The sequence below is a fragment of the Pezoporus flaviventris genome, unplaced genomic scaffold, assembly GCF_033815535.1.
Source record: "Pezoporus flaviventris isolate CSIRO_AGI_PZ_B2104156 unplaced genomic scaffold, CSIRO_AGI_Pfla_v1 ptg000007l, whole genome shotgun sequence".
NCBI classification, from domain to species: Eukaryota; Metazoa; Chordata; class Aves; order Psittaciformes; family Psittacidae; genus Pezoporus; species Pezoporus flaviventris.
The window spans coordinates 6,236,100-6,253,755 of record NW_026892555.1 but is presented as its reverse complement, the minus strand read 5'-3'; the positions used below and the strand labels follow the sequence as shown (position 1 = coordinate 6,253,755).

General features: G+C 38.6%; 1 protein-coding gene across 3 annotated transcripts in view; it reads left to right on the top strand.

The window, feature by feature from the left end:
• KHDRBS3 (KH RNA binding domain containing, signal transduction associated 3) overlaps positions 1-17,656 on the top strand; it is an 89,197-nt gene that overhangs the window by 13,319 nt on the left and 58,222 nt on the right. For all 3 annotated transcript variants that reach the window (XR_009742417.1, XM_061447687.1, XM_061447686.1), the window contains exon 2: positions 12,608-12,726. Coding sequence is in view for 2 of the 3 variants with exons in the window: in XM_061447687.1 (XP_061303671.1) it covers positions 12,608-12,726 (119 nt within the window). In the remaining variant the exon portion in view is untranslated. The remainder of the gene's footprint in view (positions 1-12,607; positions 12,727-17,656) is intronic.

Sequence of the window (17,656 nt, the reverse complement as noted above, 5' to 3'; positions counted from 1 at the left end):
CACTCCTTTCCTACAGAAACTGGTCTGCTGGCAAGAGATGTTGGTTCCTTTCCCTTGAGTTGCATCTGGAATGAGTCCATAAGGCGATCTTTCAGGGTTTATCACAGTTGTAGTGAAGCGTGATCTAGAGTTAAAATTACATGAAATGATTCAACTGACTTTGAGAATAAGTGTAGAATCATAGAATCATAGAATTGTTAGGGTTGGAAAAGACCTTAAGATCATCTAGTTCCATCTAGTGTAATAGAATAATATTTGGGAACAACAATGTGGAAGTAATCTACTTAACTCTGGGTAATAGGTATCTTCATAAACAGTAAAGAGATTGGATTCACCTGCTATTGAGCATGTGGAAGGGATAGTAATGTTATCCCTCTGCTAATTAAAAAATAACTTGGAAGCTGAGAGTTTAACATCCAATTTGTTGAAGCTCATACATAATTTCCACATGAGTTTTTTTAGGCTGCACTTTCCCATGGGGTGGTAGATGTACAAGCTGCCTTGGTGTGTTTTTCCTGCCAAGCTATGTTACTGCAGCCAAGGACTGTAATGGATGACAAATACTAAAAGTGCTGCCTACAGTAATTGTATAAAGTGTTTTGCCTCTGTCTGCTGGCAGTAGGAGTGATGGCCTTCTGAAGGGTTAGAGGAGTGTTAAAGTAATCCAGAATGGTGTGCTGGAAGTAGTCCCTTCTGCATGCACCAGATAAACTCTGCAGGTTTTGTTTCGTATGTCTCTGGACCAGAATACACAAATACTTTAGGATCTTTGGGCTGCTGCCTTTTTCATAAGTATTCTGAAAGCATTTTTCGAACTTCTAGAGCTATGTTTTTGGCTTAGGCATTAAAATACAGCCCATCAATAGTGTTATGTTGCTTCATGTTCGCCTGTGCTTTCATGTTCTTTCTGTACGAGTTTACTTTTCCATACAGCTTACTTGCACATCAATAGTATGTGCTCTAGTAAACAAAGCTGCAGACATGAAGTCTTGGGAGTCTGAGCAATTTATACTGGAAAACTTGTGTTAGAATCAGCAGGCTGATAATTTTATGAACAGTGGGTTGAATTAGCTGTTTACAATAGTTAATCTTTTACAGGCTCCAAAGCAGTGGTGGGGTTATTTTCATGGTTCATTTGACCAGTGCAGTATCACAGAACATACAGACTCTTTAATTCCTTCAGTAAGAGAGGTTGTGGTTATGTTGCAGCTATGAGTTTTAATAAGTCCTAACAGTGTCTGGTGCTAACTCTTGAGTTTTACTGAATTCAATATAAGGATTTAGACAAATACTTCTGGTAGCCTCATGTTGGTTTCTTTCTCTAATGCTGTAAAACAGGAGCAGTGATAGATTTTTACTGGACAGAAAATGTATTTTTGAGGGCATGGTGTTCTGGAAGCAGTGGGAAGAGATGTGTAACTTTGGAAGAATGTGTATACACTTCCAGCTGTGCAGAGAATGATGGTGATATGGAGAGGGGAAAAAATGGACTGCTGTACATTGCATCTGTCTGAATCTGTTCCTCTGCATTATTTAAGTGTGCCAAATCCTATGCTGCAATGTGAGTTTCTAGCATGCTTTCAGGTAAGAAATCTCTTCTGGGCTACAGTATTTCATGAGAAGCAAATCTTGGAGTAGAGGCAGGATTCACCAGAACTAGTGTTTTTAAAAATAAATATAGAATAAATCTTTGCCTCAAAAAAATCTTTTTGAGACTTCTGCAAAACAGCAGAAATCAAACAGTTGGCTTGGTAACACCTCAATCAGTGCTGAGTAGAGAGGAAGGATCACTTTCACATTGCTGGCAGTGCTGTTCTAGTGTAGCCCAGGATGATGGTGGGATTTGCAGGCATGTATTTATGGCTAGTGTTCAGCTTGTTGGGACTCCCAGGTCTTTTTCTGCAAAGCTGCCTCCTGGCTGTTTGCAAGTCTGTTCTCATGCATGGGGTTGAACATTCACAGGTACAGGACTTTGCACTTCCCTTTGAACATCATGAGATTGCTGTCTGCCCATTTTCCCAGTTCTTGAAGGTACTTTTGAGTGCCAGTGCAACCCTCAAGTGTTTGAATTGCTTCTCTTGTGTTTCTACTACCTGTAAAATAGTGGAAGCTGTGCTCTGACCCATCATCCATGTCAACAATGGAGATGCTGCACAGCATTGACCCTTGAAGCACACCACTAGTGTCTGGTCCCTAGCTGGACTGGTGGTGATGCCACTAAACATGACCTTTTGAACCAGGCAGGTCAGTTGTCAGTCCACCTCACTGTCCATTTCTTCTGCCTTTACCTCATCAGTTTGTTAGGATGCTATGGGAAATAGTATCAAAAGCCCTACTACAGATGAGAAGGACAGCATTGTCTGCTTTTGTCTCATCTGGAGAGGCAGTCATGTTTTGTTATTGAAGGCTCTAAGTTTCGTATGTTGACTTCCCTATTGTATATTCACGCAGACTATTCACAGTCACCTTGTCCTTTATGCTTGGAAATGGCCTTCCAAGGGCTGCTTGCTGCCTCATCTTCCAAAGAGTCAAGGGTAGTCTTACCATCCTGTTGTTCTTCAGATCTCCCTCCTTGATCTTGAACATAGGACTGATAGTTGCTTTCCTACAGTCAGTGTTCCCCCCAGTCACCATGACCCCTCAGAAACAGTGGCCTTGCCATTGACATCAACCAGCTCCCTCAGCACTTGTGGGTGTTTGCTTAAGTTTCTGGTTTAGTGATGATTTCGAGTAAATTGTGACTTAGGTGTGAATTGTGTTTTAGGATTTATCAACAGGATGTGACACATGACTGAATTACGGGGTTGCCAGTGCAAGGATATACCCTGGCTCCATCATGTGGGATGGAGAGTACTGGCAAAGCTCCAGAGTTGCTCAAAGTGACTTTTAGATAAGCAGTGGAAGATAACTCAGCTTTGTCTAGCTGATAGCTACATAAAGCTTTCATAATGCTTTGTAAGCAGTTGTACACTGTTGTGTAATTATTGTACAAAATACAGGGATGGAAGATTCCCTATTAAGATGAGCTTTGGTAGTGCAGGTATCTTCCAGTATGAAGTGTGGTTTGTTTAAATCTAGTGACAGATTTTTAGGCTACACTGGTAGTGCCCTAATGCTTTACGTGTGGTCTCTAATATTGCTCAAATATGCTTCAGGGTTCAATAGCTGGGTGTGCTATGGCTAGTATTTCATCTTGGCAGTAGTTTTAAATGTGATATATGCAGATTAAGAGCTGCAGGTTGTATCATTTTTCAAATAGGATCTGAATTATGCTTTTCCTTCTTGTGAAAATTGTCAAAGGACTCACAAAGTTTGAGTAGTACTATGTACTTAATAAGAATGGATATAGACCATTCTTGATGACTCACCAAGATGACAAGTTAAATCTTGTGTAAAGGCTACCTGATTGTGTTCCTATAGTGAAAGATGGCACAGCTTTTTATAAGGGCTCTTGACACAAAAAAATAACTTCATTTTGTCTGTGCCCTGAATAGTACAAGATGGTCTGTATGTTGGATCCCCTCCTGAAATGAAGTCGTGGCTTTATTTACTTTTGAAATCTGAATCCGAAGTAGGTTTATACCTATTCTGTCAGTTGTCACGTTTGCACATGCTGCTTTTGAGGGAACTACTTTAGGCTCATGTTTGAAACTCCGTAAGAAATGTCTGCTAAAAATAAAGATCACTTAGCACCAACTCCTCTATCTTGTTCCTACCGTACCATTTGAATGGTTCAGAGGGCTTTAGAGCTTTGCCGTTGGAGCTTGTTGGGCTACTTGTGTTGTCATATAGAAGCACATAAAAAGGATTTGCAGAAAGGGAATCTATCTACAGGCTATTGCACAGTACATATGGTAGGTAAAATGAAGACAGTAAGGATCCCTTTCCAGACACCTTCTGCTTATGGAAAGGATCATAAGGTGTCTGAGGCTTTAAGAAACCCCTGAAGGTTCAGTCCCCTGCTCAATGCAGGGGAAAAGTCAATGCTCCTATGCTCTTCCCATTTAAGCAGCAGCATTAGATTAGGTGTCCCTGAAGAGGGAGGAACATGGCAGTCAAGTGTGTTAGTCCTGACAGGGTGTAGCAGTCAAGTTAGTAACTGAGTGTAGGCTATTTGGTGCTGGTTTTCCACGTATATGCTTAAATTGCATTCGGATTTGTTGAATTCCTGATGAGTTGACATTATTTGCAGTTAATGGATTCCTGACCTTAGGAGTAGGTAAACCATATAGGAAACTTTAGCACTTTGTTATAAGTTCAGAAACTCCCCTCACAATGAGATAAATAGTAATTTCCAGTAAAGCAGGGTGGATAAATGGGACTGAAGCCTATGTTGACATCCTGGGTTTTTCCTGAGCAAGACTGACTGAACATCTGTTAATATCTTACATGTTATTTTTGACAGTTTCTACTCTGGTACTTCCTACTTTATTGCTAATATTAATCAGTCTAAATAGATTTAAGTGGAGTAATTTTTGATGTGAAGGTAATAGGTTTTGAATTGCTTAAATGAAAAGGCCTATTCAAAATATTTGTCATATTGGTGACTGAAATGTATTTTCAGATCAGTGCAGACAGTAGTACTTAGACTGTAAAATAGAACTTACAATGCCTGTGAATGCAATTTAAATAAAGATTGGTTTGAGTACTTCAACAGGGATATTATTAATTTGAGGATGCTGAATGTTGTAGACATCATTGTAGCATGAACCACTCATTTTATTGTAAATTCAAATTAAGAGTCATTGTCAGTTGCTTCCACAAAATTAAGGTGGCATATGAAAGACAGTTATTCTGAATTAAATTATTGTCATAATGTACATTTGTTGAAACACTCCTATGTTTCTTATGCGCAGTTCATGTTCTTAATAATCACTTTTTATGCCAGCTCAGAATTAGGACCTGCTGTGGAGGTGATTTTTTTTAAGGTATCATGGTGATGGCTAAGGGGGCTAAGTGAACTTCTCTGAAGTTCACAGAGGAGTGGGGATGCATTTAGAAATAGAACAGATGCATTAAATATAGTGTATTTCATTGTGTTTCTGATTCAGTCTTTCAGACCCATTCAGGATGGATCTAGATGTAGCCATTCCACATATATTTAACTCCTTAATTTGTCTCTTTCATGAAGATAAATTAATTAGTATTTGCTTTGGAAATATCTTGTGGGTGGAAAAAGGGATATTTGTCCAAGCATTTCCTTACATCAGAAAAAGTTTAGTTGCTGCTCTCAGTTGTGGATTTTGTTTTGTTTTCCTAGGACATTGAGATGCTACATGCAATTCAAAATGAGGGATTGCTTATGTTTTGTGAATGTATACACAAAAACTGCTTTAAAGCTAACTAGGCATGCTAAACATCTTTTAAAATACTGAAAAGCAGGAGGCTAAACTTGGCTCTTCTGTTCAGGGCCAGAATTAGGAGGGTCACAATCACAGAATGGTTGAGGTTGGAGGAGACCACGAGGGATCTAGTCCAACCTCCTTGCTCAGGCAGAGCACATTACTCAGGATTGTGTCCAGATGCCTCTTGAATGTATCTTCAGGGAAGGAGACTTCGCAGCCTCTCTGAGCAACCTGTTGCAACACTTACAGTAAAGTTCTTGCTCATGTTCAGGTGGAATGTCCTGTGTTTTATTTCATGCCTGTTGCCTCACATCCTATTGCCTTGTATCACTAAGAACTCAACTTTATGCTGAATATTGTCTGGTTTCATGCTAATCAAGAAGGCAGGGGTAGTGAGTAGCAGGTCTCTTAGAGGCTGCTTTCAGGAAATCTGTGGTGTTTATTTCAGAAAGCCTTTTGCAATGTATTAAAGCCTCAGTGTGTTGATTCTAGTTCATATTGTGCAGTACTGTTTTCATCTGAAAAGACAGGCATTTGTTGGAAAGGTGCTATTTCAGATAAATTTTAATCACTCAATTAGTGGGTCAGTGATTAGAGGAGTCGGTGTAAGAGATGTATAATCTGAAGCACAGTTGAGACCATTTTACTGTGACTATAGTGAGATTAAGTTCTCATCAATGTCATCAAAACTAGAACTATTGTTATGCTCATTGTCCTATGTTGGTGCACTTTGGATTTACCAGAACAAGTCGTGGAAGGACTGTGAGCATTAAATCAATATCTACCATAGTAAACAAAGCTAACCCATAGAGAAGTGGTAACTGCCAGTATTTTCAGAGTAGGTAAATGTAAATTGTGCTTTGAGGTAGAGTTTGGATTTTGCCACAGTGAAAATCTTCAAATAAGAAACAGTATAGAATGCTGGAGAAGTAATACTTTAATCCTGAAGAGTGATTCAGAAGTCCTTCTGATACTCTGAATTAGGATTATACAAAGTCTGAAAAAACTGACACCGACTTTTTTTTTTCCATTAAGGAAAAACTTCTCTGAAATTAGTCTACAACTGGCTTGGAGTCCCTGCCCTCCTGGAAGCTTGTCTGTTATCAAGGCTTAGATGTGTTTGTTAAAGGAGATCTTTATAATTAATTAGCTAAAGTGTTTTTGTAGTGCTGTCACTTTTTCATGTGGAACCCAAAGGAATCATGCTATCAGACCAGGTATCAGTCTAGCTCAGTGCTGTTTTCAGCCAATAGCAGTGATATTTCCCAAGAAGTAAAAGAACAAGGAAGTATATAAAGATACTTCCACAGCCTTCACTTAGGAGCTTTTTGAATTGAACATGGTGTGTTTTTCCAAGTAAACTATGAAGTCTTGAGAATTTACTGAGAAATACTATTGTTATTGGGACATGGTTCAGTAGCTCAAACTTGTTTGGTTGACTTGGTCTAACTTTTGATATCTTTCTCTTAGTTACGAGCTGCCAAAATTGAAGTTGTCCAAATTGAGCTAAACATATTGTTGCTATTGTATAGTGTTAGCAGCTTCCAAAGCCACTATAGTGTTTCAAGTGTTAAGAGTATTCAAAAAGCATAATGTTGTTCTTCAAGTACTTTAGGTTTCAAAATTAAAGTAGAAATTATTTCTAGTGAATGGCAAGGCAGTTTGGATGGACGTAATTTGGATGTCTTAGAATTTTACCCTTGGGTTCTTCACTTTTTCTTCCATCTGAAGTAAAAAAAATGGTATGAAATGATATTTGGAGTCAAACTAAAACAGGGGAAGTTCAGGTTAGATATAAGGAGGAAGTTCTTCACTGTGAGGGCGCTGAGGCACTGGAACGGGTTGCCCAAGGAAGTTGTGAATGCTCCATTCCTGGCAGTGTGTTCAATGCCAGGTTGGATGGAATCTTTAGTGGTTGAGTGTGATGTGTCCCTGCCCATGGCAGTGTTTGGAGCTAGATGATCTTAAGGTCCTTTCCAACCCAAACCATTCCATGACTTGGATTTTCTGTGGTGTCTGATAAGAGTTCTGAACCTAAAGAAAAATAGAGTATTTCTTAAGGATTTGCAGACAAATTTACCTGATTCTTTTTTTTTTCTTCTGGGAACACTCTATTAAGGGCAAATGCAGTAAACATTTGTGTTTGAGTTTGACATTTGATCTTATGTTGATTATATTGATTTACCACAGACAAATAGAGCATCTCTTTGTTTTACATTAAATGCAAGTATTTATATTGTCTTAGGAGAGGGAGCTGGAATCCTGGCTTGTAGTTCTGCCACAGGAAGATTAATTCTACCTACAGATTAACATGGAACAATTCTACTTTGTCATTATCTGACGTATCTAGCAACATTATTTGGTGAACTGAGGAGTAATCATTTCTTAGAGCTCTCTGCTATGATTAAATGTAAAGACAAAAGTCATGCAGTTATTACTTCATCCAGTTAAATTCCTGGACTATTGCATTAGCTGCATCCTTGGTCTCAGAAAATGGGATTTTAATCTTTAGCATTATGAAAAGCTTTAATCACATGTTTTTCTATTTGTGATCTAGGAAATGTCATTGCTTCACGTAGCTAAGCAGTACAGAATGTAATCTAAGGATTAGGAAAAGGCAAATCTCCCTATTCATCTGACCTTGAAAATCTGATTGGATTTCCTTTGTAATCTGGCATGTTTTTTCTCTAATTATCTAAAGCTAGATATGAATGATAGGTATTGAATGAGCTGCACAGGTAGGATAACATTCTGTTGCTTAACTTTATTTCATCTTAGATTTGAGTGCAAAGAAATGACAAAAAGCCCACCCAAAAATCGGAGACAAAAAGTGGTCTCAATATGGGGTAAACTTTCAGTAATTCAGTGTCCTTGACTTTAATTCAAAATTGAAGTCATAGTGATAGTGAATATGCCTAAAGTCAATGTAATTAACTTTAGATCATGATAGGAAAAATCTTTTATCTTATTCTGTAGTGTTTTGACAATGAGCTGGTAAGAAAAAAGTCATCTGACTTCAATGGGGAAAATTGCAATCCATCTTACTGAGCATTTACTGGTGGCTTCCTATGGGTCTCAGTAGCTTCAGGCAGTAGAAAGTCAATTAAAGAATAAAGAAATGATTATTCTTAAAATGGTCAATAAAAATTATATAGCTGTTTGGGGTAGGGAAACCATTCTTCAGAATAATGAATGGAGTTCTTTTAATATTTATTAGGACAAGAAGGGAATGTTCTTTCTACAACTTTTTTAATTTATTCAAAATACTATAGAATTGAGTGTATCCAGCATTAATAAAGTTGTTGCAGTTGAGTCCTTCAAAAACTGTACTTGAATACATTCTGTAAGCTAAAATATTTAGGAAATACAAGTAATGGCCGATTGATGTTATAAGGCTTCTATGGCTGGCTCTTAACTCTTCAGATACATTTTAACCTTGACAAGTCAGACATCTGAATATTCCTGAAGCAAACATCACTTTTAGATGTAATTTCTTGGTAGTATTGAGGAAGGTCCCTAAACCACTGTTCATTCATAAGCTTGTGGTTTGAGTTCAAAATTCCTTACTACTTCTGGAGGTAAGATTTTTATGGTAATAAATTTGCAGGTGGGCAGGGCGGTTGCTGTGCATGTGTATAAAACTGATTAACTTCACCAGCTGAGAAAACCATGGTGGGCTTTCCTGTTAAAGGTACTTTTATTTCATAAGTTTAGATTACTTCAGGAAAAGGGTCCTTCACTGTAACAGTAATTACAGCTGCTACAAACTAAGGCTTTTGCATCAGTCTGCCCACCAGGAGTCTTTGGTGCACTGATCTCTCCCAGAATAATAGCACAGTGCATTAATTTTCCAAACAAATTCTAGTCTTAACATTTAAAGTCAGTACTAAATTATGTTATATTACAGTTTATTGTAACTGCATTTGCTTTAGTCATAATAATGTATGTATTACAGTTTTAACATGTGGTATTTCTTGGTGTAAAACATTTCTGAAGAACATCATATTTATGATCAGTTTTGAGCTTTGAGCGCTTATACTGTCAATAGTGTAAACCAACAGCAGTGTTGAAAAACACAGAAACCTGTCAGTGTCTTGGTCTCCAAGAGAATCAGAGAGGTTCATCACAACCTCATGAAGTTTAACCATGCCAAGTGCAGGGCCCTACACCTGGGTTGGGGCAATCCCAGGCACAGCTACAGGTTGGGCAGAGAAGAGATTCAGAGCAGCCCTGTGGAGAAGGACTTGGGGGTGTTGGTCGATGAGAAAATGAACATGAGCCGGCTTCAGTGTGCACTCAGAGCCCAGAAAGCCAACGGTATCCTGGGCTGCATCAAGAGGGATCGTGACCAGCAGGTTGAAGGTGATCCTGCCCCTCTACTCTGCTCTTGTGAGACCTCCCCTGGAGTATTGTGTGCAGTTTTGGTGTCCTCAACATAAAAAGGACATGGAACTGTTGGAACAAGTGCAGAGAAGGGCCACGAGGATGATCAGGGGACTGGAGCACCTCCCGTATGAAGATAGGCTGAGGTTGGGGCTGTTCAGCCTGGAGAAAAGGCTGTGTGGAGACCTCATAGCAGCCTTCCAGTGTCTGAAGGGGTCCTGTAGGGATGCTGGGGAGGGACTCTTCATTAGGGACTGTAGTGATAGGACAAGGGGTAACGGGTTAAAACTTAAACAGGGGAAGTTTAGATTGGATATAAGAAGGAAATCCTTTCCTGTAAGGTTGGTGAGGCACTGGAATAGGTTGCCCAGGGAGGTTGTGAATGCTCCATCCCTGGCAGTGTTCAAGGCCAGGTTGGAGGAGGCCTTGGGTGATACGATTTAGTGTAAGGTGTCTCTGCCCACAGCAGGGGGGTTGGAACTAGATGATCTTAAGGTCCTTTCCAACCCTAACTATTCTATGATTCTATAACTGCTCTTGTTATATCAGGAAACAAGGACATTAAAAGTAGTTTATTTGTTTGAGTGCTGTGATAGTACTACACTTACATTTTGAACAGGACATTCAGAACTTGGATGTCTAAAAAATACCAGTCACCTGCTTTCTGGGTGGGAACATCATGCCCTGTAAAGCTTCAGTCTTAATTTCATCTGGAAATAGACTTCAGTGTTATTTTACATCTGTTTTATTGCCATAGTTATCTAGTCTATAAAGTGGCATCTACAAAACCCATGTAAATTCTGTTTTTACCTGGATTCAGCTGTTAGTATGTTTGGTAGTTGTCAGCCTGTGGGCTGAGGGGTTTGGAGTTTTCTCTGAGCATGCTGCAATGTGAAGGGTGCTTACAGGAAGTTTGCTTTGACAGGGCTTCTCCAAAATGCTTACATTACTAGAATGCGTATGAATCAAAAACATCCTAGGGACTTGCCAAGATATGGCAGTATAGCTGGGGAAGCCCTCAGGTTAGTGTGAGGCTAGTTTGGCTTTTGGATCTTCAGTTACTTAGCACTAACTTGAATAAATGCAATGGTATTTATTTCCTGTTCTGTGCTAGGGAGGTGAAAGCTTGCATGGAAGGCTGGAGTTTGTTATAGGGAAAGATGTTATCTTCACTTCTGTTGTGGTAAATGGGAATGGAGTGGTGCTCTTTAAAGCTGAGTGGATTTTCCAGTAGTAAGAAATGTGCTGGTTTACTACTTCTGTTTGTCACTGGAAATTATTTGAAACTAAGTTGTCTTTTAAAGTATACCTAAAGGATGCTTTCTCCTATATTTTTGATTGGTTTCTTTTGAACGCAGGTTCTTGTTACTGTCTCCTGTTGTTGCAAGTTTGCATTCCTACTGAAAAAAGTCAAGGATAAATGACATTAACTTCCAGTGGTAGAGTAGAAGCATGTTTCTTGTGAAAAACTGAGATTTGAAAATGATTGTTGAGGACAAATGTTAACTAGTTAGAGTAACTTCTGTTCCACTTCTGAAATTGACTGGATTTTGGTATATCTTGGGCTAACATGCTTAACCCACAGCATGCTGGATGTGATCCAGCAAAGGCTTCAGGCAGTACTTCATTTTTAGTTTCCTTGTATGCTTGTCATGTCTTCCCACTAATGAACTGTAACCTGCAATTTTTCATTTAGCACATTGGAGACTCAGTATTTGGACAGAATTATAATCAAGAATCAGTTTTTTTATGTATCTCTGGATTGACAAACCCGGTCATGCAGCCTGGGTTTGAGCTTCTAAATGTCATTGCTAATTATTTTGTCATTTGTATAACTCATCAGATTTTTGGGTATGATCTATGTCTTGACTAGGTCCCTGAAGTGTCAAAAGATAGACATTTGCTCATTAAAACTCTAGACTCAGTTTACCATATAGAGGAAATAATAGTTAAGTACTAACCTAGTTGTAAGGTTTTGAACTCAAAAATGAACAGAGGTATCCAAGTTTTTACTGCTTGAGCCATATAAAATATTAATGTATCATAAGTTTTAAGTTAAAAGTTAATGTTTAAAATGGTTGGAATTATGATTTGAGAGGTGTTGATATGAACACGAATATAAAAGTTTGAAAAAGTGAAACACGATCCATCCCATTGATCTACATAACCAGTTATATGCATTAATTACATAATGTGCAATGTGTATGTCATGATTTAAGCCCAGTTGGCAACCCAGAAAAACATATGTAGCCTGCTCTCTCACACACCCCCTTCCCTTCCCCCCACTCCTGGAGGGATGGGGAGGAGACTCGAAGGAATGTAACTCCCATGGGTTGAGATAAGAGCAGTCCAGTAACCAAGGTATAACACAAACCACTGCTGCTACCACCAATAATAATAATAATAAGGGAAATAACAAGGGAAGAGAATACAACTGTTCACAACCCACTGACTGATACCCAGGCTGACCGAGCAGTGATCTAGCCCTTCTGGGTAACTGCCCCCAGTTTATATACTGGGCATGATGTGCTGTGGTATGGTATAGTTTGGGTCAGGTGTCCTGTCTCTGCTTCCTCCTGGTTTCCCCTCCTCCCTGGCAGAGCATGAGACTCAGAAAGTCCTTGGTCAGAGTAAACATTACTGAGCAGCCACTAAAAACATCGGTGTTATCAGCACTGTTCCCAAGCTGAAAGTCAAAAACACAGCACTGCACCAGCTACTAAGAAGGAGAAAAATGACTGCTACTGCTGAACCCAGGACATTTTATTATGCCATAGTGTTAGGCTTTAAAGTTTTCAATTTATACTGACTTTGAAGATCCTCAGTTCTTGTATTGTTGCATTAAACTGAGAAAATAACTAACTTTTTCCCTTTAACAGAAATTGAAAAATACCAGAAAGGGGAAGGAAAGGAAGAAGAAAAGTATATTGATGTAGTCATTAATAAGAATATGAAGCTGGGACAAAAAGTTTTGATTCCAGTAAAACAGTTCCCAAAGGTAAGCCCCATTTTCATACTTGCTGAATCTAAGTGCTTGTAAAAGTTATTGCACTATTTTAACTATTTTAAATGTTACAGTTTTGCATTATAGTACTCTAATCCTTTGTCTTCTGATGCCTTGCTGGGTGTTATGGCTGTGATTTTATTTCTAGATTGAAGCCTGAAGGTGTAATACAGATTTATCCAGAGGTGCAGTTAGTGTGGTTTACTTTCAGTGTATAGGGTTAAGTAAAGACTTGATGAAACTATATTTGGATATAACTTTTAAAAACATTTTGACATCTGACTACTATTAATATTCAGGAGTGATATGAAGCTGAAGCTGTGTCAACTTTAAATTGCCTTGGTCTAATGCTTAAGTGATTATCATGGTGAATGAATACTGTTAATGAATAGTGAAATATGAAAGTAATGAATTCCTTTAAGCTATTCTGAGGGTAATTTAAGGCCATGTATGGACATTTAAGGACAAGATTTAGTGCTGGACTTGGCAGTTTTGGGTTTATGGTTGGACTCGGTGATCTTAAAGGTCTTTTCCAACCTAAATGATTCTGTGATTTAAAATTCCTCTATAGTTGCTATCCTACAGTCTGTTCTATGAGAGTTCTAAGATAAGAATGGTTCTTTTCCTAATAAAAACACAGGAAAGTTGTGCCGGTCACATGAAATACTATGCTGAGAACTATTGATAAATGAATCCTGTTTTCAGGATAGCAAAATCATTCTCTTCAGAATATTAAAAGGAATAAGATATATTTCAATTGACTCCAGTGAAAGGCTTTGAAGCTTTCTTATTGTAGGTAGCAGTGGAGCTTGAAATGCACCATTATGGAACTTGCTGTGTAAACTTTTAATTTTCATCATCTTAGAATTCAGCCATTGTTAGGCTTGAATTAGTTGGATCTACACTAGTAAATGATGCAATCTATTCTGGAGGGGTAGGGACTGTTCTGTTAATATTTGACCACCATGAATTCTTAACTTTTACTGCCAAGTATTTTCTTGCACTAAAATATTGCTACCTGGAAGCATTTATTTAATATCCAGTAAGCTGTGGAACTGCATTCTTTTGGTCCCTCTTTAATTTAAAATCAGTTCTATGAAAATAAGATTAACATTTTTTTATTTGCTTGAAATGGCTTTTTCCTATTACTGAGTTCAAGACTGCTTCTATTTCTCCTCGTGGAGGAAAGGAATTCTTTAATTTCTCCATTTGTTTAGGAATACTTTTTCTCAGTTTTTCCCCCCACCTACACTATCAGTGTTTTTCCTCACAAGACTGTGCTGGGTAATTTGCAAGGATTGCTTTATTGCTGTTTGAAGTTTCATGAAAGACTGCTTCAGTGAATTCAAGACTGCATATTGCTTACATGCAGGCACTTCTTTGGAACTCTGGCTTAAAAGTCATTTTTGACTAGGAAGAGCTATAGAAAAACATTATAGAAATGTAATGATGAGATGGTAAAAGGTAAGGGAAGCTTACATGGTCAGTGTTTTTAATCAGGATGCTTCTTACAGGTACTGAAATGTAGGTACTTGCATTCAGTGGGAAGAAGGGCAAAACAGGTGCTAAAGCCAAGTGGTGCCTTTTGAAAGAAGCTTGTTTCAACTTCATGGAATGAAACAGTGAAATTATTCTTGAGGATAACAAGTAGAAAAGTCCTTGCTGTCTTTTGAATGGGCATGAGTGCTCTGCTGTGTGCTCAGTAGTTCTGGTCCATGGAGAAGTCTTTGAGTTAGAATAAAGCCTGGTGTGTGCTATGGAAAGAAACCTGATCTTATATCCAGATAGAGCTTTGGTATAATCCAGTATGCCTCTGTTTAGACCACCAGGATCCAGGGGGCACAGAATACAACTGATGTGTCAGTTTCTGTGTCTAGGACTTTTTCCATGGAGAGCAGAATACTGGTATCTCTACTCATGTATCTCCCTTCTGCCAGGGTGAACAAAAATCCTAGGGATTATCTAAGAATATTTTTTACCTCAATATAACAGGGCTCAATTTTCTTAGAAATTTCCCTTTTATTACACATAGATGTAATGTAAATATGTGTATGTATGTGTAAAGCTTCTTAAAGATTTGATATAGTCCAAAGGAATTGAAGAGCGGTCTGGGAGTATGAAGTCAGACTTATGACAGGTACTCTAGATCTTTGAAACACCTACCCTAAGCCATCAGCAGTCACTGCAGTTTAGCATCACTTGTTTACTAGACCAGGCTTGTACTTCCTAAATGTAATAAATTTAAATGCATTGTATGAAGTGACATTGCTTCAGCATGACAAGCAGAGCTTTATCCTGGCATACTGTAGTCTGCAGTGGGTGACATGAATTTTGAAAGCCTGTGCACAAGGGAACAAGTCTTTTGCATCCTAATGTTTGTGCTAAAGGCTAATCTCCTTCCTTTTAGGTGTGTTTAGGTGTGGGCTTAGAAATTAGAGATGCTTTGTCAAGTCTTTTGGGGTAGATACAGAATTATTCCAGTCATCTTGGTTTCACTGAGCTGTATTTAGAATGCATGCATTGTCTATTCAGATTTTGTGGAACTTAAGGAGAAAGTATTATGTGGTGCTTATAAAACCTGAAATGATGCTTTATGTAAATGCTTTATGCTTCTGTGCAGCTCTTTCCTGTGAATGTGTGGTTTCCTAGACCATTTTGCCTGTAAGAGGTGTTAGTATTAGTGTGAATGTGTCTTCTGTAGAAGGTGCCAAGTGATACTTCCTCAGAAAAAATAGTTAAAAGATTTGGTTCTGATTTATGAGCAATTTTCTCCTTCCTGCTGATCACTGATTGGTGACAGATGCTTCAGAGGAATGTAATTTAAGACTTAAATATGGATGAAATCTCTGCAAAACGCCCTTCTGCATGTGAATAGTGAATTTAGAGAAGCTCACCTAGCAAGCTGACATCTGTTTCTGTGTGCCTGCAGTCCACACTAATGCTGCTAGCTATTGTGCAAGATCTTGAACAAAAAGATACCTCCAGTGTTTCAGGAGATAGTCTATTTTGTGTTAACAAACTGAGAATCAGCTATGTGAAGCTGACCAAGTCACTACAGTAATTAATTGGGCAAACTAGTGCCAGTTTGGGTTGAATCTGGCAAACTTGGGTTTCCATAAAGTAATGAGGAAAAAGTTTGTTTCCCTTTTTTGGGAAGCACTATTCTATTCATATCCATAATTCTGCTTTTAAACAGGATCAAGAAAGTAAATTATTAAAGTTGTCTTTAACAGGGTTTATCTGAAAATAAATCTAGCTATGAATATAGGTGACTTTGCTAGCAGAAACTATTCCTTCCTTTATAGTTGCCAGTGATAACTGGCAAGCAGAGATGCCTCTCCTGTTTAGGTGTATAGATAGGATTAATGAAATATCAACCAATTTTTTGTGATAAATGTTTCTGGACCAAAATAGACCACAAGAGCACTACTCCCATTCAGACAGTTTACAAGATCTGACACAGGGTTAATCAAGTTTCCTTTAAGTATTGCATTGTCCTTTCTCTGTTTAAAACTTCTGTCTGATTCTGACTCCTTGAATAAATCATAACAGTATCAAGAAGGGTCAGGCGGTCCTAGCTCTGATCTGATCAGCAGGCATTGTAATGCCTGCTCACATTACCTGTCCTGTCAGATACATTCTCATGGGCTCATAGCTGAGCCCTGTGCAGATTCAGCTTCATTACCTCTGACAGCCCTGGAAGGTGACAGGTTAACTGCAGCAGAAAGTTTTCAAAGTGGAGTTCAGAGCAGCTGGGTTTCTTACTGGAAAAGAACCTGGCAGACCTCATTCAGAAGCAGGGATTTCACTTTTCTGGGTGTCTTTGCTTTCCCTGAAATAAACTGAGTTTCTGGTTTTCTGCTTAATGTGGAAACAGGTGAATGTGTGGTGATGTGCTTAACTCACCTTGTACCTAACAGCTCTTGATTGCTACTATGGTGCTGTATATATAATATCCTTCAGCTGGGACCTTTTGTCTTGCTCAAACCTTAGCAGTGTTCAGAGGCCTAATAGCTCATGCTAGAGGCAGTTTGCCTACATCTACTTTTGTGTCTGGACCTTGACAGAATAACCAAGACAGCCTGAATTTTGTCTGCTTAATGAAATAATTTGATAGTCCCAGGAGTTTTGTTCAGTTTCTCTTTGAGACTGGTTATGCATTTGAATTAATTTCATTTGTGTTCTTTAGACTCCTGTACATTAAAAACCCTAAGTTTGTCTTGATATGGTGACAGTTTTCCTTGTTAAGACTAAATCTTGTGCAAGCTGCTCTGTACATTGCAGGTCTAGTCAAGCCTACAAAATCCAGTCTTATCCAATCATAAATTTTTCAGGTTGGTCGGCTCTACACATACCTCAGAAGTCTGGATTGCTGTGATATGGAAATTAATCTGAGGTATTTAGGTGAGGTTTGAACATGCTTTGGTAATGCTGCAGTCTTACTGTAACTGGGACATATGCTACAAGCAAGGATTAGAGAGGTTAGGGCTTTTAGGTAAGCTTATAGGAAAAGGGCCAACTTTCTGAGGCATGATTCAGTTCAAAATCAAACTTTCTATAGGTAGGAATTCATGTGGATGTTGGATGTCTAAATTGTGGTTAGTGGAATGAGATCTTGTCTGTTCAGGCAATGGAGTTCAGGGTGATTTAATGCACCTTGCTATTTGATCAGCTGAATACCTCAACTGACTGTCAAGTGTGAAAATGTGACCCTTAAACCCATGCTTCTGTTGTATTTCATGCTTGAAAATCTTCAAACTCGCACAGACTTGAAGGCAGAAAGTGAGCTGACCATGGAAGGTCATGATGTGGTTGTCTTGAAGGGACTCTGCATCAGTCCTGACATTGCTATGAAGTGTCAGCCTGTGTAAAAAGGTGTTTCATAGCTTAGTTACATACGAGTGAGTAAGGAGGGTGTTATCCC